The sequence below is a fragment of the Glandiceps talaboti genome, chromosome 16, assembly GCF_964340395.1.
Source record: "Glandiceps talaboti chromosome 16, keGlaTala1.1, whole genome shotgun sequence".
Lineage (NCBI taxonomy): Eukaryota > Metazoa > Hemichordata > Enteropneusta > Spengelidae > Glandiceps > Glandiceps talaboti.
The window spans coordinates 10,900,331-10,917,088 of record NC_135564.1 but is presented as its reverse complement, the minus strand read 5'-3'; the positions used below and the strand labels follow the sequence as shown (position 1 = coordinate 10,917,088).

Below are 16,758 nucleotides of genomic sequence, written 5' to 3'. Positions count from 1 at the left end.
GACCACTATAAAGTGGTCTGAGGTACCATCTACCTTATTCATGGAGCTCGACCTTTACATGTCCTTGAAAGAGAAAAGAGTCGGGAATATTCAATATGATGTACAAACCATACATACCATAAAAGCTGATTCATTAAAAAAAATATGTATTATACAAGTAAATCTAATCCTGTAAAAATTAAGAAATGAAAATGTAAATCATGACTGCTTTCTTTTCTCAAATATTCCACGTTTTGGAGAATAAATAGAAATCACAAAACTTCTCAAGAAGGGTACATGAAATACATTCAACAGTTACATTAGATCCCAATTAATTATTAAATGTTATATAACTAAAACAGAAAGGATGAGTTGTCATATGGTATATCAAGAAATGGTGCTATTGAATGTCATATCACTTGATTCTACAGACTGTGAGTCATGATGCTGACAAATTAAAATGTAAGTACGTTGTGAAAATTATCAAACTCTCCATTCACTATGTGCCATCTCATATTTTTTCTACCAATGATCCAAACTTCCCAACGATGTAGTAATGCAAATTTGCTATAGAACCACAGTTTACAGTTTTGATATGGTAACATTGAACTCAACAATGCTGTGGAAAATTTCCTGCATTCCTTTCATTATTACAAAGTATAGAATGTATGGTTTGTCAGTATCTTCCCATGAAATCACTTCCAAAGGATCTCCCAATCGACTTTCATTAATATACAACATTGATATGGTATGAACGTGGTAGTGTTGTATGTCCTCGGTGAAAATAGAATATGCTCGGTCCCTGGCTGCAAATGTTGCACAATCCATGCAATATTTCAGATAGTTGGTGTTATTAACATGGAGTAAAATGTCCAGATCACTAGGGGGTACTACAAACGAATAATGATATGCATTTGAGGATGGTTTATAATTTAGGGGGTTCATGAAGTTTGGTGCCTGGCCTGAAAGAAAGGGTTTGCTTTTCTCTACAGCATTCTCCAAAAATGGTGTTGATTTTCGTGTTTGCAGATCAAATTCGACCATCAGTGTTGAACACTTGTACAACGCGTGCTTAGTCTTCGCCCATTCCGTTGTGTTTGACATTACGAATGAGCCTTTTCCAATGCGGGGTATTTCAATTGTGCTGAGTAGCTCCGAATATGAACCCCAATCAGAATAGAATGCAGGATTTACTTCTATTTCTTGAGCTTTCACGACTACATTTGAGTGACTCTTCGCCGGGTAATATCTTCTCGGGAAACCTTTGGTATACTTGGAACCCTTATACCGAACAATTAAATCATGGTGACTCAGATTTTCGATAGACATGCGTCCTAACAAACAAAAAATACAACCATGTCAATAAACAAATTGATCAACTCTTACGGTACATTTCGTGTAAAGCTATATTGAAAAATAATAAAATGTTTCAGAAATAGAAATATAACAATTAAAAATAATAATAAATAATCACAATACTTTAGTCAGGATAGTGACATATACAATTTTAACATGGCATTTGAAAAATAGCTCCAATGGCGTTGAAGCACAAATGTAGAGTTTGGACAATGATTGATGGTGTAAATTTCAGAGGCTTTGGTATGTAAGGAATCATTCTGTCTTGGCAAGTTTATTCATACCCACCTGTGTTGTTATCTTTCCCTACGATACTCTTGGCTGTTGTTATCGGTGTGTCTATAGCTGCTATACACATTTATGTTTATATTTCAATGATTTGACTCATTTCGTTATCTTAGCGATGGGGCACTGTTATTTGGCTGTTGCTGTGGTCTTAGTTGCAAGACACTATTATGTATGTGTAGCAGTTTAAATGTTTTATTGATTTGCTTATCCGTCACTGTTGTTATGTATGCTATGTACACCATCCTTTCCCTGTTGCTATGGCTTGTGTGGGCTTTAAGTATCTACATGATTGTATGTCAATTTTTTGAACATGTATCCATTTATCTACGTATATACCAAACCGTTTTGTTATCTGTGCAGCATATACCGTGATTTTGCTGTTACTATGGGCGCAATTATGTTGCTAGGCACATGAGTGTTCACTTTATGAAAGTTGTCTATCCATCCCTGTTGTCATCCTCACAATACACAATATAATCTGTTGTTATGGGCGTGGTCTTGTTGCTAGACATATTTGCATACGTTTTTTGAATGTTATTCACTTGTATACCCATTAATACTTTAATGCTTGCAAACTCACTCACCCACAAACCCACCCAGTGGCACACACTCACTCACTCACTCACTCACTCACTCACTCATTCACTCACATACATATACAAAGGAACACAAGCACACACATATTTCATCATGCCTATAGCACTACTGAATCTCAGTTCAGTTGTATTAAAAATAGTGATATGTAAAATTAATCAAAGTTTTGAAACTCACCAGTTCTGTCAAATAAGCTTGATGTATACTCTTTACAGTGAACATAAGCCTGTTTCCCGTCTTTGGATTCATGAGTTTCCATTTTGAATATGCAGGTTGATTAAGTTTTGCCCTGTTGAAGAAAAGGATGAGGCTAATACAACGTTTTCTACAGAAAAGAAATAACTATGGGGTCGCATTAATGGAGATAGTGGAAAAAGATGTATGTGATATGAAACCTTAGCACTACGTTTGATTATGGACATGGAGGAGCATGTGACACAAGTCTTCAAATCGTCATATCACCATATTAGGAACATTAATTGGTAAAATCAGATGCAGTAAAACCATTAGTCCTTGCCTTAGTGCTCAATCTGGCGTTGAATTATTTTTATTTTTCGCCTTCGCTACGTAGCGGATGGTAGCGAATGTAGATAAGTAAAATGATTGTCAAATTACGAAAACATGCCCTGGGATATTAATGCTCCACAGATGTCGTAGGAACTACTCTTGCACACATGAATTAAATGGTGTATCCTTTACAATGTAAATATCATCTGTTTTGTGTACTTGAATAATTGTTATTCATATGGCACCTTGAGCAGTAATAGTAAATGACATTTCTTTATTAATGAAGTGACCTGTTAAAGCAATATTTTCTCTCAAAATCTAGTCAAATAGCATGGTGGGTGTAGCGTAAGGTAAAGGTAGCGAATTATTTTTTCCAGCTTTTATCTCGACCTCTAACCTCTGGCTTTTAGGATGAATACAACGCAAGGTACACGTACCCAAGCGCACGTAACTGCAACGCAAGGCCTGTTTACTCATGCAGTGTACTTCCATGGATTCAACTCCATATCTTGCACTAGATGCTTGCCTTGGTTACATCCGGGATAGTTTATTGCAACAGCTTATTGTATGGTATCCGTCTCAGTAGTACATTTAAAGAAACTTCAGCTTGTATAATACACTACAGTTCGATTTAGCACCAAAACCAGAAAGTACGACCACACCACTGGCGTTCTACAAAAAGCCTGTCGGCTTCCAATATCTGAACGGATCAAGGTCAAGGTACTACTGACTGCATATAAAGCACTGCATGACACAGCGCCACCATATATATCCCAGCTTCTGAAGTTGTTTTTTATAAGCAACCTTGACAAGTGACTCTTTCATTATCAGTGATTTTTATTTACACGTAAGATTTTTGTACGAGTGACTTTTTATTACAAGTCGTCCTTTGTTACATGTGACTTTTTGCTATATCATGTGACGTTTTACTACTGACTTATTTCAGGTTTATGAATCTTTATCATTGCTGCCACTGTGGAACATTAAACATGCATATATAAGCACGCTAATGTTTGAAGTGGGCTTCACAGGGGATACAGTTCATTCTACATATTGCCTGCACATTTCAAAGGTTTCCGGACGTGGTCAAAGACCAGTGATTGTCCATTCCTTTGTGAACGTGGTGTGGTCCTATCCCACAGTCAACGATAACATTTTAAGTAATGAATCTCGCCCCCCCCCGCCCCAGGGGGATCTTGATACCGAGGCAATAGCATACATTGACAGTCTTGTCACACAGCAAGTGTAAAAAAGGCTAAAGAACTCACCTTTTAATCCTGTACATATAGTAGGCTTGATTCTTTGAACTACTCATGTCAGACACTTTAGAATGACGTCACTAAACTATAAAAGTTTATTGACCTCATTCGACCTCATCTCAGTGAAATACATGTAGTCACTGCTATTGGATGCTAGTTCAAAAGATAATTTATAATATGCTCATTTATAATATGCTCATCATGCTTGATATTGTTAATATTTGAGATTAGATTAGATTATGAGCTCGTTGATGTAGCTTTAATTAATTTGCAATATCAATGATTTTCGGTAGCCCACAAAGGGCATTGCCCAGATTGCCAAATACATGAATAGCAGGAATTGATACTGAAATGTTGGGATTGGAAAGCGTTGGAATGAAACCACACTGTAAGATTATCGATTTCATTGATCAGTTCATCGTGTAACTTATCAAGATTGGAGATAGAAGCAGCTTGTAAGATGTTGATATCGTCAGTGTGGCCGTACATTGGTGTATTAGATTGGAGCCAGAGTGGAAGGTCATTGATACAGATAGAGAACAGAAATGGGTCGCACGCTGCCTTAAAACAGAAATGTAACTTGTAGTGTGAGAGCCAAGCTTGACACATTGAATCTGATCTGTTAGATAATCTTTACACCATGATATCGATAGGGTAGTGGGATTGATGTTACTACGTTGAAGTTTGTGAGGAAGGATATCATGAGTCACTGAGTCAAATGCGGCTTTGATTAACCCAGCATTAGAAGACACGAAATATTCTTGCATGCATGTTTTCTAGAATGACGTCAGTTACTCATTGTAGTAGAGTTACTGTGTCAGTTACTCATGGTAGTAGAGTTACTGTGTCAGTTACTCATGGTAGTAGAGTTACTGTGTCAGTTACTCATGGTAGTAGAGTTACTGTGTCAGTTACTCATTGTAGTAGAGTTACTGTGTCAGTTACTCATGGTAGTAGAGTTACTGTGTCAGTTACTCATGGTAGTAGAGTTACTGTGTTAGTTACTCATGGTAGTAGAGTTACTGTGTCAGTTACTCATGGTAGTAGAGTTACTGTGTCAGTTACTCATTGTAGTAGAGTTACTGCGTCAGTTACTCATTGTAGTAGAGTTACTGCGTCAGTTACTCGTGGTAGTAGAGTTACTGCGTCAGTTACTCGTGGTAGTAGAGTTACTGTGTCAGTTACTCATGGTAGTAGAGTTACTGTGTCAGTTACTCATGGTAGTAGAGTTACTGTGTCAGTTACTCATGGTAGTAGAGTTACTGTGTCAGTTACTCATTGTAGTAGAGTTACTGTGTCAGTTACTCATGGTAGTAGAGTTACTGCGTCAGTTACTCATTGTAGTAGAGTTACTGCGTCAGTTACTCATGGTAGTAGAGTTACTGTGTCAGTTACTCATGGTAGTAGAGTTACTGTGTCAGTTACTCATGGTAGTAGAGTTACTGTGTCAGTTACTCATTGTAGTAGAGTTACTGTGTCAGTTACTCATGGTAGTAGAGTTACTGTGTCAGTTACTCATGGTAGTAGAGTTACTGTGTCAGTTACTCATGGTAGTAGAGTTACTGTGTCAGTTACTCATGGTAGTAGAGTTACTGTGTCAGTTACTCATGGTAGTAGAGTTACTGTGTCAGTTACTCATTGTAGTAGAGTTACTGTGTCAGTTACTCATTGTAGTAGAGTTACAGTGTCATTCTGTTGGGGTCAAACTGAAAAACCAGAGAGAAGATTGGGTGTAATGCAATTCAATTCAATTCATAACTTTATTGTCTGCATATAAAAACACAGAAAATTGTCTTCAGACTCGACAGCAAATGTTACAAAACACACATAATTCACACCAATGAAAACAGAAATAGTACATTTACATGATGACATACTATTCACTTGAAGCTGAATGTAGAATGTCATTTCTTCCCAAAAAGGAGCTAACTTGCTTCCAGACCATGACTTTCGATAAGGTGGGCAATAATGAGATAGGTAGGTAGTTGTAGACATCTTGTTAGTCGTTCTTACCCTTCTTGAAGATGGTGGAAGTTGGTCACAGTGGAAGTTGGTCAAGATGTATCTGTTTTCATGTCGGCACTTTGAGATTAATTCCAAACACACACACACACACACACACACACATAATTTATATGTAATTATTTCATACATTACTTCAAATTTATTCAAAGTTGTTTAAAAGAATACTGGTGTTTCAGATAAACCAAACGACAGTTGGCTGTACGTTTAACTTATTGCATATCATTTGGATCTTGTTTTGACGTACTTACTTTCAAATTATATAAACATTGCTGTGGAAAATGTCAATATGTCCTTTCATTCGTATAAGGAATATAAGGTACAATGTCTTTGTATGCCAAATTAATGATCTAATAATGTAATATAACAGTGATATGCTATATTCTACAGTCTCGATGTGGTAACATTAAACTCAACAATGCTGTGGAAAATTTCCTGCACTCCTTTCATTATTACAAAGTATAGAATGTATGGTTTGTCAGTATCTTCCCATGAAATCACTTCCAAACGATCTCCCAATCGACTTTCATTAATATACAACATTGATATGGTATGAACGTGGTAGTGTTGTATGTCTTCGATGAAAATAGAATATGCTCGGTCCCTGGCTGCAAATGTTGCACAATCCATGCAATATTTCAGATAGTTGGTGTTATTAACATGGAGTAAAATGTCCAGATCACTAGGGGGTACTACAAACGAATAATGATATGCATTTGAGGATGGTTTATAATTTAGGGGGTTCATGAACTTTGGTGCCTGGCCTGAAAGAAAGGGTTTGCTTTTCTCTACAGCATTCTCCAAAAATGGTGTTGATTTTCGTGTTTGCAGATCAAATTCGACCATCAGTGTTGAACACTTGTACAACGCGTGCTTAGTCTTCGCCCATTCCGTTGTGTTTGACATTACGAATGAGCCTTTTCCAATGCGGGGTATTTCAATTGTGCTGAGTAGCTCCGAATATGAACCCCAATCAGAATAGAATGCAGGATTTACTTCTATTTCTTGAGCTTTCACGACTACATTTGAGTGACTCTTCGCCGGGTAATATCTTCTCGGGAAACCTTTGGTATACTTGGAACCCTTATACCGAACAATTAAATCATGGTGACTCAGATTTTCGATAGACATGCGTCCTAACAAACAAAAAATACAACCATGTCAATAAACAAATTGATCAACTCTTACGGTACATTTCGTGTAAAGCTATATTGAAAAATAATAAAATGTTTCAGAAATAGAAATATAACAATTAAAAATAATAATAAATAATCACAATACTTTAGTCAGGATAGTGACATATACAATTTTAACATGGCATTTGAAAAATAGCTCCAATGGCGTTGAAGCACAAATGTAGAGTTTGGACAATGATTGATGGTGTAAATTTCAGAGGCTTTGGTATGTAAGGAATCATTCTGTCTTGGCAAGTTTATTCATACCCACCTGTGTTGTTATCTTTCCCTACGATACTCTTGGCTGTTGTTATCGGTGTGTCTATAGCTGCTATACACATTTATGTTTATATTTCAATGATTTGACTCATTTCGTTATCTTAGCAATGGGGCACTGTTATTTGGTTGTTGCTGTGGTCTTAGTTGCAAGACACTATTATGTATGTGTAGCAGTTTAAATGTTTTATTGATTTGCTTATCCGTCACTGTTGTTATGTATGCTATGTACACCATCCTTTCCCTGTTGCTATGGCTTGTGTGGGCTTTAAGTATCTACATGATTGTATGTCAATTTTTTGAACATGTATCCATTTATCTACGTATATACCAAACCGTTTTGTTATCTGTGCAGCATATACCGTGATTTTGCTGTTACTATGGGCGCAATTATGTTGCTAGGCACATGAGTGTTCACTTTATGAAAGTTGTCTATCCATCCCTGTTGTCATCCTCACAATACACAATATAATCTGTTGTTATGGGCGTGGTCTTGTTGCTAGACATATTTGCATACGTTTTTTGAATGTTATTCACTTGTATACCCATTAATACTTTAATGCTTGCAAACTCACTCACCCACAAACCCACCCAGTGGCACACACACACTCACTCACTCACTCACTCACTCACTCACTCACTCACTCACTCACTCACATACATATACAAAGGAACACAAGCACACACATATTTCATCATGCCTATAGCACTACTGAATCTCAGTTCAGTTGTATTAAAATTAGTGATATGTAAAGTTAACCAAAGTTTTGAAACTCACCAGTTCTGTCAAACAAGCTTGATGTATACTCTTTACAGTGAACATAAGCCTGTTTCCCGTCTTTGGATTCATGAGTTTCCATTTTGAATATGCAGGTTGATTAAGTTTTGCCCTGTAGAAGAAAAGGATGAGGCTAATACAACGTTTTCTACAGAAAAGAAATAACTTTGGGGTCGCATTAATGGAGATAGTGGAAAAAGATGTATGTGATAACTGATATGAAACTTAGCACTACGTTTGATTATGGACATGGAGGAGCATGTGACACAAGTCTTCAAATCGTCATATCACCATATTAGGAACATTAATTGGTAAAATCAGATGCAGTCAAACCATTAGTCCTTGCCTTAGTGCTCAATCTGGGGTTGAATTGTTTTTATTTTTAGCCTTCGCTACGTAGCGGATGGTAGCGAATGTAGATAAGTACATTGTGTAAAATGATTGTCAAATTACCAAAACATGCCCTGGGATATTAATGCTCCACAGATGTCGTAGGAACTACTTTTGCACACATGAATTAAATGGTATATCCTTTACAATGTAAATATCATCTGTTTTGTGTACTTGAATAATTGTTATTCATATGGCACCTTGAGCAGTAATAGTAAATGACATTTCTTTATTAATGAAGTGACCTGTTAAAGCAATATTTTCTCTCAAAATCTAGTCAAATAGCATGGTGGGTGTAGCGTAAGGTAAAGGTAGCGAATTATTTTTTCCAGCTTTTATCTCGACCTCTAACCTCTGGCTTTTAGGATGAATACAACGCAAGGTACACGTACCCAAGCGCACGTAACTGCAACGCAAGGCCTGTTTACTCATGCAGTGTACTTCCATGGATTCAACTCCATATCTTGCACTAGATGCTTGCCTTGGTTACATCCGGGATAGTTTATTGCAACAGCTTATTGTATGGTATCCGTCTCAGTAGTACATTTAAAGAAACTACAGCTTGTATAATACACTACAGTTCGATTGAGCACCAAAATCAGAAAGAAAGTACGACCACATCACCGGCGTTCTACAAAAACCTCATCGGCTTCCAATATCTGAACGGATCAAGGTCAAGGTACTACTGACTGCATATAAAGCACTGCATGACACAGCGCCACCATATATATCCCAGCTTCTGAAGTTGTTTTTTATAAGCAACCTTGACAAGTGACTCTTTCATTATCAGTGATTTTTATTTACACGTAAGATTTTTGTACGAGTGACTTTTTATTACAAGTCGTCCTTTGTTACATGTGACTTTTTGCTATATCATGTGACGTTTTACTACTGACTTATTTCAGGTTTATGAATCTTTATCATTGCTGCCACTGTGGAACATTAAACATGCATATATAAGCACGCTAATGTTTGAAGTGGGCTTCACAGGGGATACAGTTCATTCTACATATTGCCTGCACATTTCAAAGGTTTCCGGACGTGGTCAAAGACCAGTGATTGTCCATTCCTTTGTGAACGTGGTGTGGTCCTATCCCACAGTCAACGATAACATTTTAAGTAATGAATCTCGCCCCCCCCCCCGCCCCAGGGGGATCTTGATACCGAGGCAATAGCATACGTTGACAGTCTTGTCACACAGCAAGTGTAAAAAAGGCTAAAGAACTCACCTTTTAATCCTGTACATATAGTAGGCTTGATTCTTTGAACTACTCATGTCAGACACTTTAGAATGACGTCACTAAACTATAAAAGTTTATTGACCTCATTCGACCTCATCTCAGTGAAATACATGTAATCACTGCTATTGGATGCTAGTTCAAAAGATAATTTATAATATGCTCATTTATAATATGCTCATCATGCTTGAAATTGTTAATATTTGAGATTAGATTAGATTATGAGCTCGTTGATGTAGCTTTAATTAATTTGCAATATTAATGATTTTCGGTAGCCCACAAAGGGCATTGCCCAGAGTGCCAAATACATGAATAGCATGAATTGATACTGAAATGTTGGGATTGGAAAGCGTTGGAATGAAACCACACTGTAAGATTATCGATTTCATTGATCAGTTCATTGTGTAACTTATCAAGATTGGAGATAGAAGCATCTTGTAAGATGTTGATATCGTCAGTGTGGCCGTACATTGGTGTATTAGATTGGAGCCAGAGTGGAAGGTCATTGATACAGAGAGAGAACAGAAATGGGTCGCACGCTGCCTTAAAACAGAAATGTAACTTGTAGTGTGAGAGCCAAGCTTGACACATTGAATCTGATCTGTTAGATAATCTTTACACCATGATATCGATAGGGTAGTGGGATTGATGTTATTACGTTGGAGTATGTGAAGAAGGATATCATGAGTCACTGAGTCAAATGCGGCGTTGATTAATCCAGCATTAGAAGACACGAAATGTTCTTGCATACATGTTTTCTAGAATGCCGTCAGTTACTCATTGTAGTAGAGTTTACTGTGTCAGTTACTCATGGTAGTAGAGTTACTGTGTCAGTTACTCATGGTAGTAGTTACTGTGTCAGTTACTCATTGTAGTAGAGTTACTGTGTCAGTTACTCATTGTAGTAGAGTTACTGTGTCAGTTACTCATGGTAGTAGAGTTACTGTGTCAGTTACTCATGGTAGTAGAGTTACTGTGTCAGTTACTCATGGTAGTAGAGTTACTGTGTCAGTTACTCATTGTAGTAGAGTTACTGTGTCAGTTACTCATGGTAGTAGAGTTACTGTGTCAGTTACTCATGGTAGTAGAGTTACTGTGTCAGTTACTCATTGTAGTAGAGTTACTGTGTCTGTTACTCATTGTAGTAGAGTTACTGTGTCAGTTACTCATTGTAGTAGAGTTACTGTGTCAGTTACTCATGGTAGTAGAGTTACTGTGTCAGTTACTCATGGTAGTAGAGTTACTGTGTCAGTTACTCATGGTAGTAGAGTTACTGTGTCAGTTACTCATGGTAGTAGAGTTACTGCGTCAGTTACTCATTGTAGTAGAGTTACTGCGTCAGTTACTCATTGTAGTAGATCGAGTTACTGTGTCAGTTACTCATTGTAGTAGAGTTACTGTGTCAGTTACTCGTGGTAGTAGAGTTACATCAGTGTCATTCTGTTGAGGTCGAAAACCAGAGAACTCAGAAGGTTGGGTGTAGAATATCATTTCTTTCCAAAACGGAGCTAACTTGCTTGAAGACGAGAAGATCCATGACTTTTAATAAGGTGGGCAATAATGAGATAGGTGGGGACATCTTGTTTTTCTTTCTTACCCTTCTTGAAGATGGAACAATTGTAGCCATTCTCCACTGTTTCAACATGACACCTTGGGTTATATCGGAAAATGCGAGTCGGCCGGTGACAGAACAATGACCGGCATTGAAAATTTTATCAAGCGTGAGTCAATGTCATCAGCGGAAGATGATTGGGAATAATGCTGACTGGACATGCCATTCTAAGACAGTTGACAGTTGGACTAATCGGATGTCAGATGATGATGATGGTCGTGGTGGTGTTGGTGATGATGATGATGATGATGATGATGATGATGACGACGACGACGACTATTATTAAGCTTATTATTATTATTATTATTATTATTATTATTATTATTATTATTATTATTATTATTATCATGTACTATTATTATAATAATTATTATTATTATTACAAGTGAAGGGGTTTAAATATTATATAATAATAAAGCATTGTATGAGAGACAATTTAGAGGAATGGTGCCTTTTGGTCCTATTGTTAATAAAATGTATCTGTATATGTATAAAATGTGCAATGACAAATATCATCGTATGCCAAATTAATGATCTAATGTTTGTTTGTTTGTTTGTTTGTTTGTTTTATTTACGTGTCCTATGTGGGCTTACCAAGTGAACATTTCGTTCAATACAAATACATGTACCGTATAAATTAAAGAGTTGCCACATCCAGCCCACTGGGCTTAGAAGACACAAATACATGTACTGTATAAATTAAAGAGTTGCCACATCCAGCCAACTGGGCTTAGAAGACACAAATACATGTACCATATAAATTAAAGAGTTGCCACATCCAGCCCACTGGGCTTAGAAGACACAATACATGTACTGTATAAATTAAAGAGTTGCCACATCCGGCCCTCTGGGCTTAGAAGACACAAATACATGTACTGTATAAATTAAAGAGTTGCCACATCCAGCCCACTGGGCTTAGAAGACACAAATACATGTACCATATAAATTAAAGAGTTGCCACATCCAGCCCACTGGGCTTAGAAGACACAAATACATGTACTGTATAAATGAAAGAGTTGCCACATCCAGCCCACTGGGCTTATAAGACACAAATACATGTACTGTATAAATTAAAGAGTTGCCACATCCAGCCCACTGGGCTTATAAGACACAAATACATGTACTGTATAAATTAAAGAGTTGCCACATCCAGCCCACTGGGCTTAGAAGTCACAAATACATGTACTGTATAAATTAAAGAGTTGCCACATCCAGCCCACTGGGCTTATAAGACACAAATACATGTACTGTATAAATTAAAGAGTTGCCACATCCAGCCCACTGGGCTTATAAGACACAAAAGAACAGTATAAATATACATATTGAAAATAAATACTGGAGAAAATTAATCTAATAATGTAATATAACAGTGATATGCTATATTCTACAGTCTCGATGTGGTAACATTGAACTCAACAATGCTGTGGAAAATTTCCTGCACTCCTTTCATTATTACAAAGTATAGAATGTATGGTTTGTCAGTATCTTCCCATGAAATCACTTCCAAACGATCTCCCCATCGACTTTCATTGATATACAACATTGATATGGTGCGAACGTGGTAGTGTTGTATGTCCTCGGTGAAAATAGAATATGCTCGGTCCCTGGCTGCAAATGTTGCACAATCTGTGCAATATTTCAGATAGTTGGTGTTGTTAACATGGAGTAGAATGTCCAGATCACTAGGGGGTACAACAAACGAATAACGATATGCAGTGGATGGTTTACAATTTAGGGGGTTCATGAACTTTGGTGCCTGGCCTGAAAGAAAGGGCTTGCTTTTCTCTACAGCATCCTCCAAAAGTGGTGTTGCTTTTCGTGTTTGCAGATCAAATCCGACTATCAGTGTTGAACACTTGTATAAAGTATCATTAGTCTTTGCCAGTTTAGTCGTGTTTGACATTACGAATGAGCTTTTTCCGAAACGAGGTATCTCAGCTGTGCTGATTAGCTCCGAATCCGAACCCCAATCAGAATAGAATACAGAATATACTTCTATTTTTTGAGCTTTCGCAACTACAGTTGAGTGATTATTCACCGGGTAATATCTTGTCGGGAAACCTTTGGCAAGATTCCCTCCTACAGCTCGAATAATTAAATCATGGCGACCCAGATTGTCGATAGACATGCGTCCTAACAAAATAAAATAAAAATATAATGTAAATAAGCAAACTGATCAACTCTTAAAAGTGCATTTCCTGTAAAGCCATATTGAAGAACAACTCAAATTTTCAGAAATAGATATATGAAAATTAAAAATTATAAGTAATTACAATACTTCAGTCGGGATAGTGACATATATACAATAATGTTTGTTAACATGGAATTTCAAAAACAGCTCTAATGGTGTTGAAGCACAAATGTATTTTTTGGACAATGATGATTGATGGTGTAGGTTTCAGAGACTTTCGTATGTAAGGGATCATTCTGTCTTGGCAAATTGATTTATACCCATCTGTGGTCTGAGATGCCATGTACACAACCATTTCCCTGTGCTATATGTGAGGTTTAAGTATTTGGATGAATGTATGTCAAATTTTGAATCTTCATCCAGTTATCTGTCCATCCATCCATGTTGCTATCTATGCAGAATACACCATAATTTGGCTGTTGCTATAGGCGTAATTTTGTTGCTAGGCATATATGTGTTCACTTTATGAAAGTTGCCTATCCATCCCAGTTGTCATCTTCGCAATATATGCTATTATTTGACTGTTGATAATGGTGTGCCCTTGTTGGTAGGTACGCATATATGTGTTCTTTTTTGAATGTTTGTCCACTTGTCTACCTATCACTCTTGTTATCTTCACAATATACAGTATAATTTGACTGTTGTTATGAGCGTGGTCTTGTTGCTAGGCATATTTGCACATGTTTATCAATGTTTATTCACTTGCCTATCCAATAATGCTTTACTCTTTGCAAAATATATAGCAATTTGGCTGTTATTGTGGGCTTAGTGGTGGTTGCTAGGGTCAGTTGCGTCAATATGTCAAAATTATCATTTATCAAAATATTATTTTGCCAATCTGACAAGTAGTTTTGGAATTAAAGATTTGTCATCAAAAAGTCACATTTCGGACCAAATTTGCAAATCATGTCATGAACATGTCATGGGATCATGTCATGAACAATTCTTCTTTAACTCATGCAAAAGAGCATCGCTACCAAATTTCAGACCAATCTGTCGGTTAATTTTATACATTAGGGTTTTTACCATAATTGACTATGTTTGACTATGGCTATGCACAGCTGTTGTGCCATCACTTTTATTTTAACAAATCGTTTTCATCTTCACAGTGTAAGTAACGTCCACACTATATAACAAAAGAATCGGTCCAGCGGTTTTTGAGTTTAAGTTCAATAATTCACTCACTATCTATTATTACTCGCACACACACGTCATACATATACAAAGGAACACAAGTACAAACACATATTTCATCATGCCTATAGCACTACTGAACCTCAGTTCATTTGTACTTAAAATAGTGATATGCAAAATTAAACAAAAATCTTTGAAACTCACCAGTTCTGTCAAACAAGCTTGATGTATACTCTTTACAGTGGACATTGAGTTGTTTCCCGTCTTTGGATTCATGAGTTTCCATTTTGAATATGCATATACAGGTTGGTTAAGTTTTACCCTGTTGCAGAGAAAAAAGTGGAGTCTAACACAAAAAATAACTTTGGGGTCGCATTAATGCCGATGGACATAGTGGAAAAAGATGTATGTGATATGAAACCTTAGCACTACGTTTGATTATGGACATGGAGGAGCATGTGACACAAGTCGGCAAATCGTCATATCACCATATTAGGAACATTAATTGGTAAAATCAGATGCAGTCAAACTACTAGTCCATGCCTTTGTTACATCCGGGATAGTTTATTGCAACAGCTTATTGTATGGTATCCGTCTCAGTAGTACATTTAAAGAAACTACAGCTTGTATAATACACTACAGTTCGATTTATCATCAAAACCAGAAAGTACAACCACACCACTTGCGTTCTACAAAAAGCCTATCGGCTTCCAATATCTGAACGCATATAAAGCACATGCATATCCTAGCTTCCGAAGTTGTTTTTTTATAAGGGAGCCTTCAGTATTTACAGGGGAAGGGCCGGAGGAAATCATACATGGTCTGTTAAGTAAAACATGACCCCCCCCCCCATTCTCTATTTGTGTAAAAAGTGACCCTCCCTTTTGTCCCATTTTGTAAAACATGCATGACCCTCCCCATGACAATTGCATATACTGAACGTTAATCAATATTCCCATTATATCTATACATACACATTAAATGAATTTGACTCTGTATTAGAAAGCAATATTTGTACATATAAAGTGGCAAACAGTAAAATACTGGCTAGTTACCTTTCTCTTATAATCATACACAATCTAGTTAGTATCTAAAACATGCTTTCCATGTTGTGCATACTCATCATCATCATCATCGTCATCATCATCATCGTCGTCGTCGTCGTCGTCGTCATCGTCATCATCACTGCTACCATCACCATCATATTTTAACAACAACATTCACGGACAGTGTGAGTGATAAGGTGAGATGGTACACTCAACAAAATGCATCGTTTTATTAAACAATTTTCTTACAATATATGTATTTTTATTTTGTATTTTGGCATGTAAAGTACTCGTAAAAATAAATGTTGAGTGCTCATCTTACTTTTACATCTCAAAACACACAAAACAAATTGACAATTGAATCTTCAATTTGGTCACAAAACTACGGATTGTAAAATGTGACCCTCCCCCAAACGTTGTAATGTAAAATATGACCCCCCCCCCCCAAGAACAGGTTTGTAAACTTTGACCCCCCCCCCCCCGACGCTCCCCCCTTGTAAATACTGAAGGCTCCCTAAGCAACTTTGACAAGTGACTCTTTCATTATCAGTGATTTTTATTTACAGGTAACATTTTTGTACGAGTGACTTTTTTTATTACAAGTGGATTTATTTTACTACAAGTGACGTTTTGTTATATCATGTGACTTTTTACTAGTGACTTATTTATGGTTTATGAATCTTTATTATTGCTGCGACTGTGGAACATTAAACATCCATATAATTATAAGCACGCTAATGTTTGAAGTGGGCATCACAGGGGTTAAAGTTCATTCTACAGGCATGATATTACCTCCACATTTCAAAGGTCTCCGGACGTGGTCAAAGCCCAGTGATTGTCCATTCCTTTGTCAACGTGATGTGGTGCTATTGGTTCTAACAAACCCGTAGTCATTACATGCAGTCAACGATAA

General features: G+C 36.9%; 2 protein-coding genes across 2 annotated transcripts; both read right to left on the bottom strand.

The window, feature by feature from the left end:
- Nucleotides 1–213: 213 nt before the first annotated feature.
- On the bottom strand, nucleotides 214–4,018 carry LOC144447835 (uncharacterized). Its single transcript, XM_078137943.1, has 3 exons — nucleotides 3,993–4,018; nucleotides 2,395–2,506; nucleotides 214–1,313 (listed from the first exon to the last, which is right to left on the bottom strand). The coding sequence occupies exons 2-3, from the start codon at nucleotides 2,474–2,476 to the stop codon at nucleotides 562–564; spliced, it is 834 nt and encodes a 277-aa protein (XP_077994069.1). The 5' UTR covers nucleotides 2,477–2,506; nucleotides 3,993–4,018; the 3' UTR covers nucleotides 214–561.
- A 2,371-nt stretch (nucleotides 4,019–6,389) lies between these two features.
- On the bottom strand, nucleotides 6,390–15,026 carry LOC144447089 (uncharacterized). The gene is made up of 3 exons (XM_078136996.1): nucleotides 15,004–15,026; nucleotides 8,235–8,346; nucleotides 6,390–7,141 (listed from the first exon to the last, which is right to left on the bottom strand). The coding sequence occupies exons 2-3, from the start codon at nucleotides 8,314–8,316 to the stop codon at nucleotides 6,390–6,392; spliced, it is 834 nt and encodes a 277-aa protein (XP_077993122.1). The 5' UTR covers nucleotides 8,317–8,346; nucleotides 15,004–15,026.
- Between the last annotated feature and the right edge of the window lie 1,732 nt (nucleotides 15,027–16,758).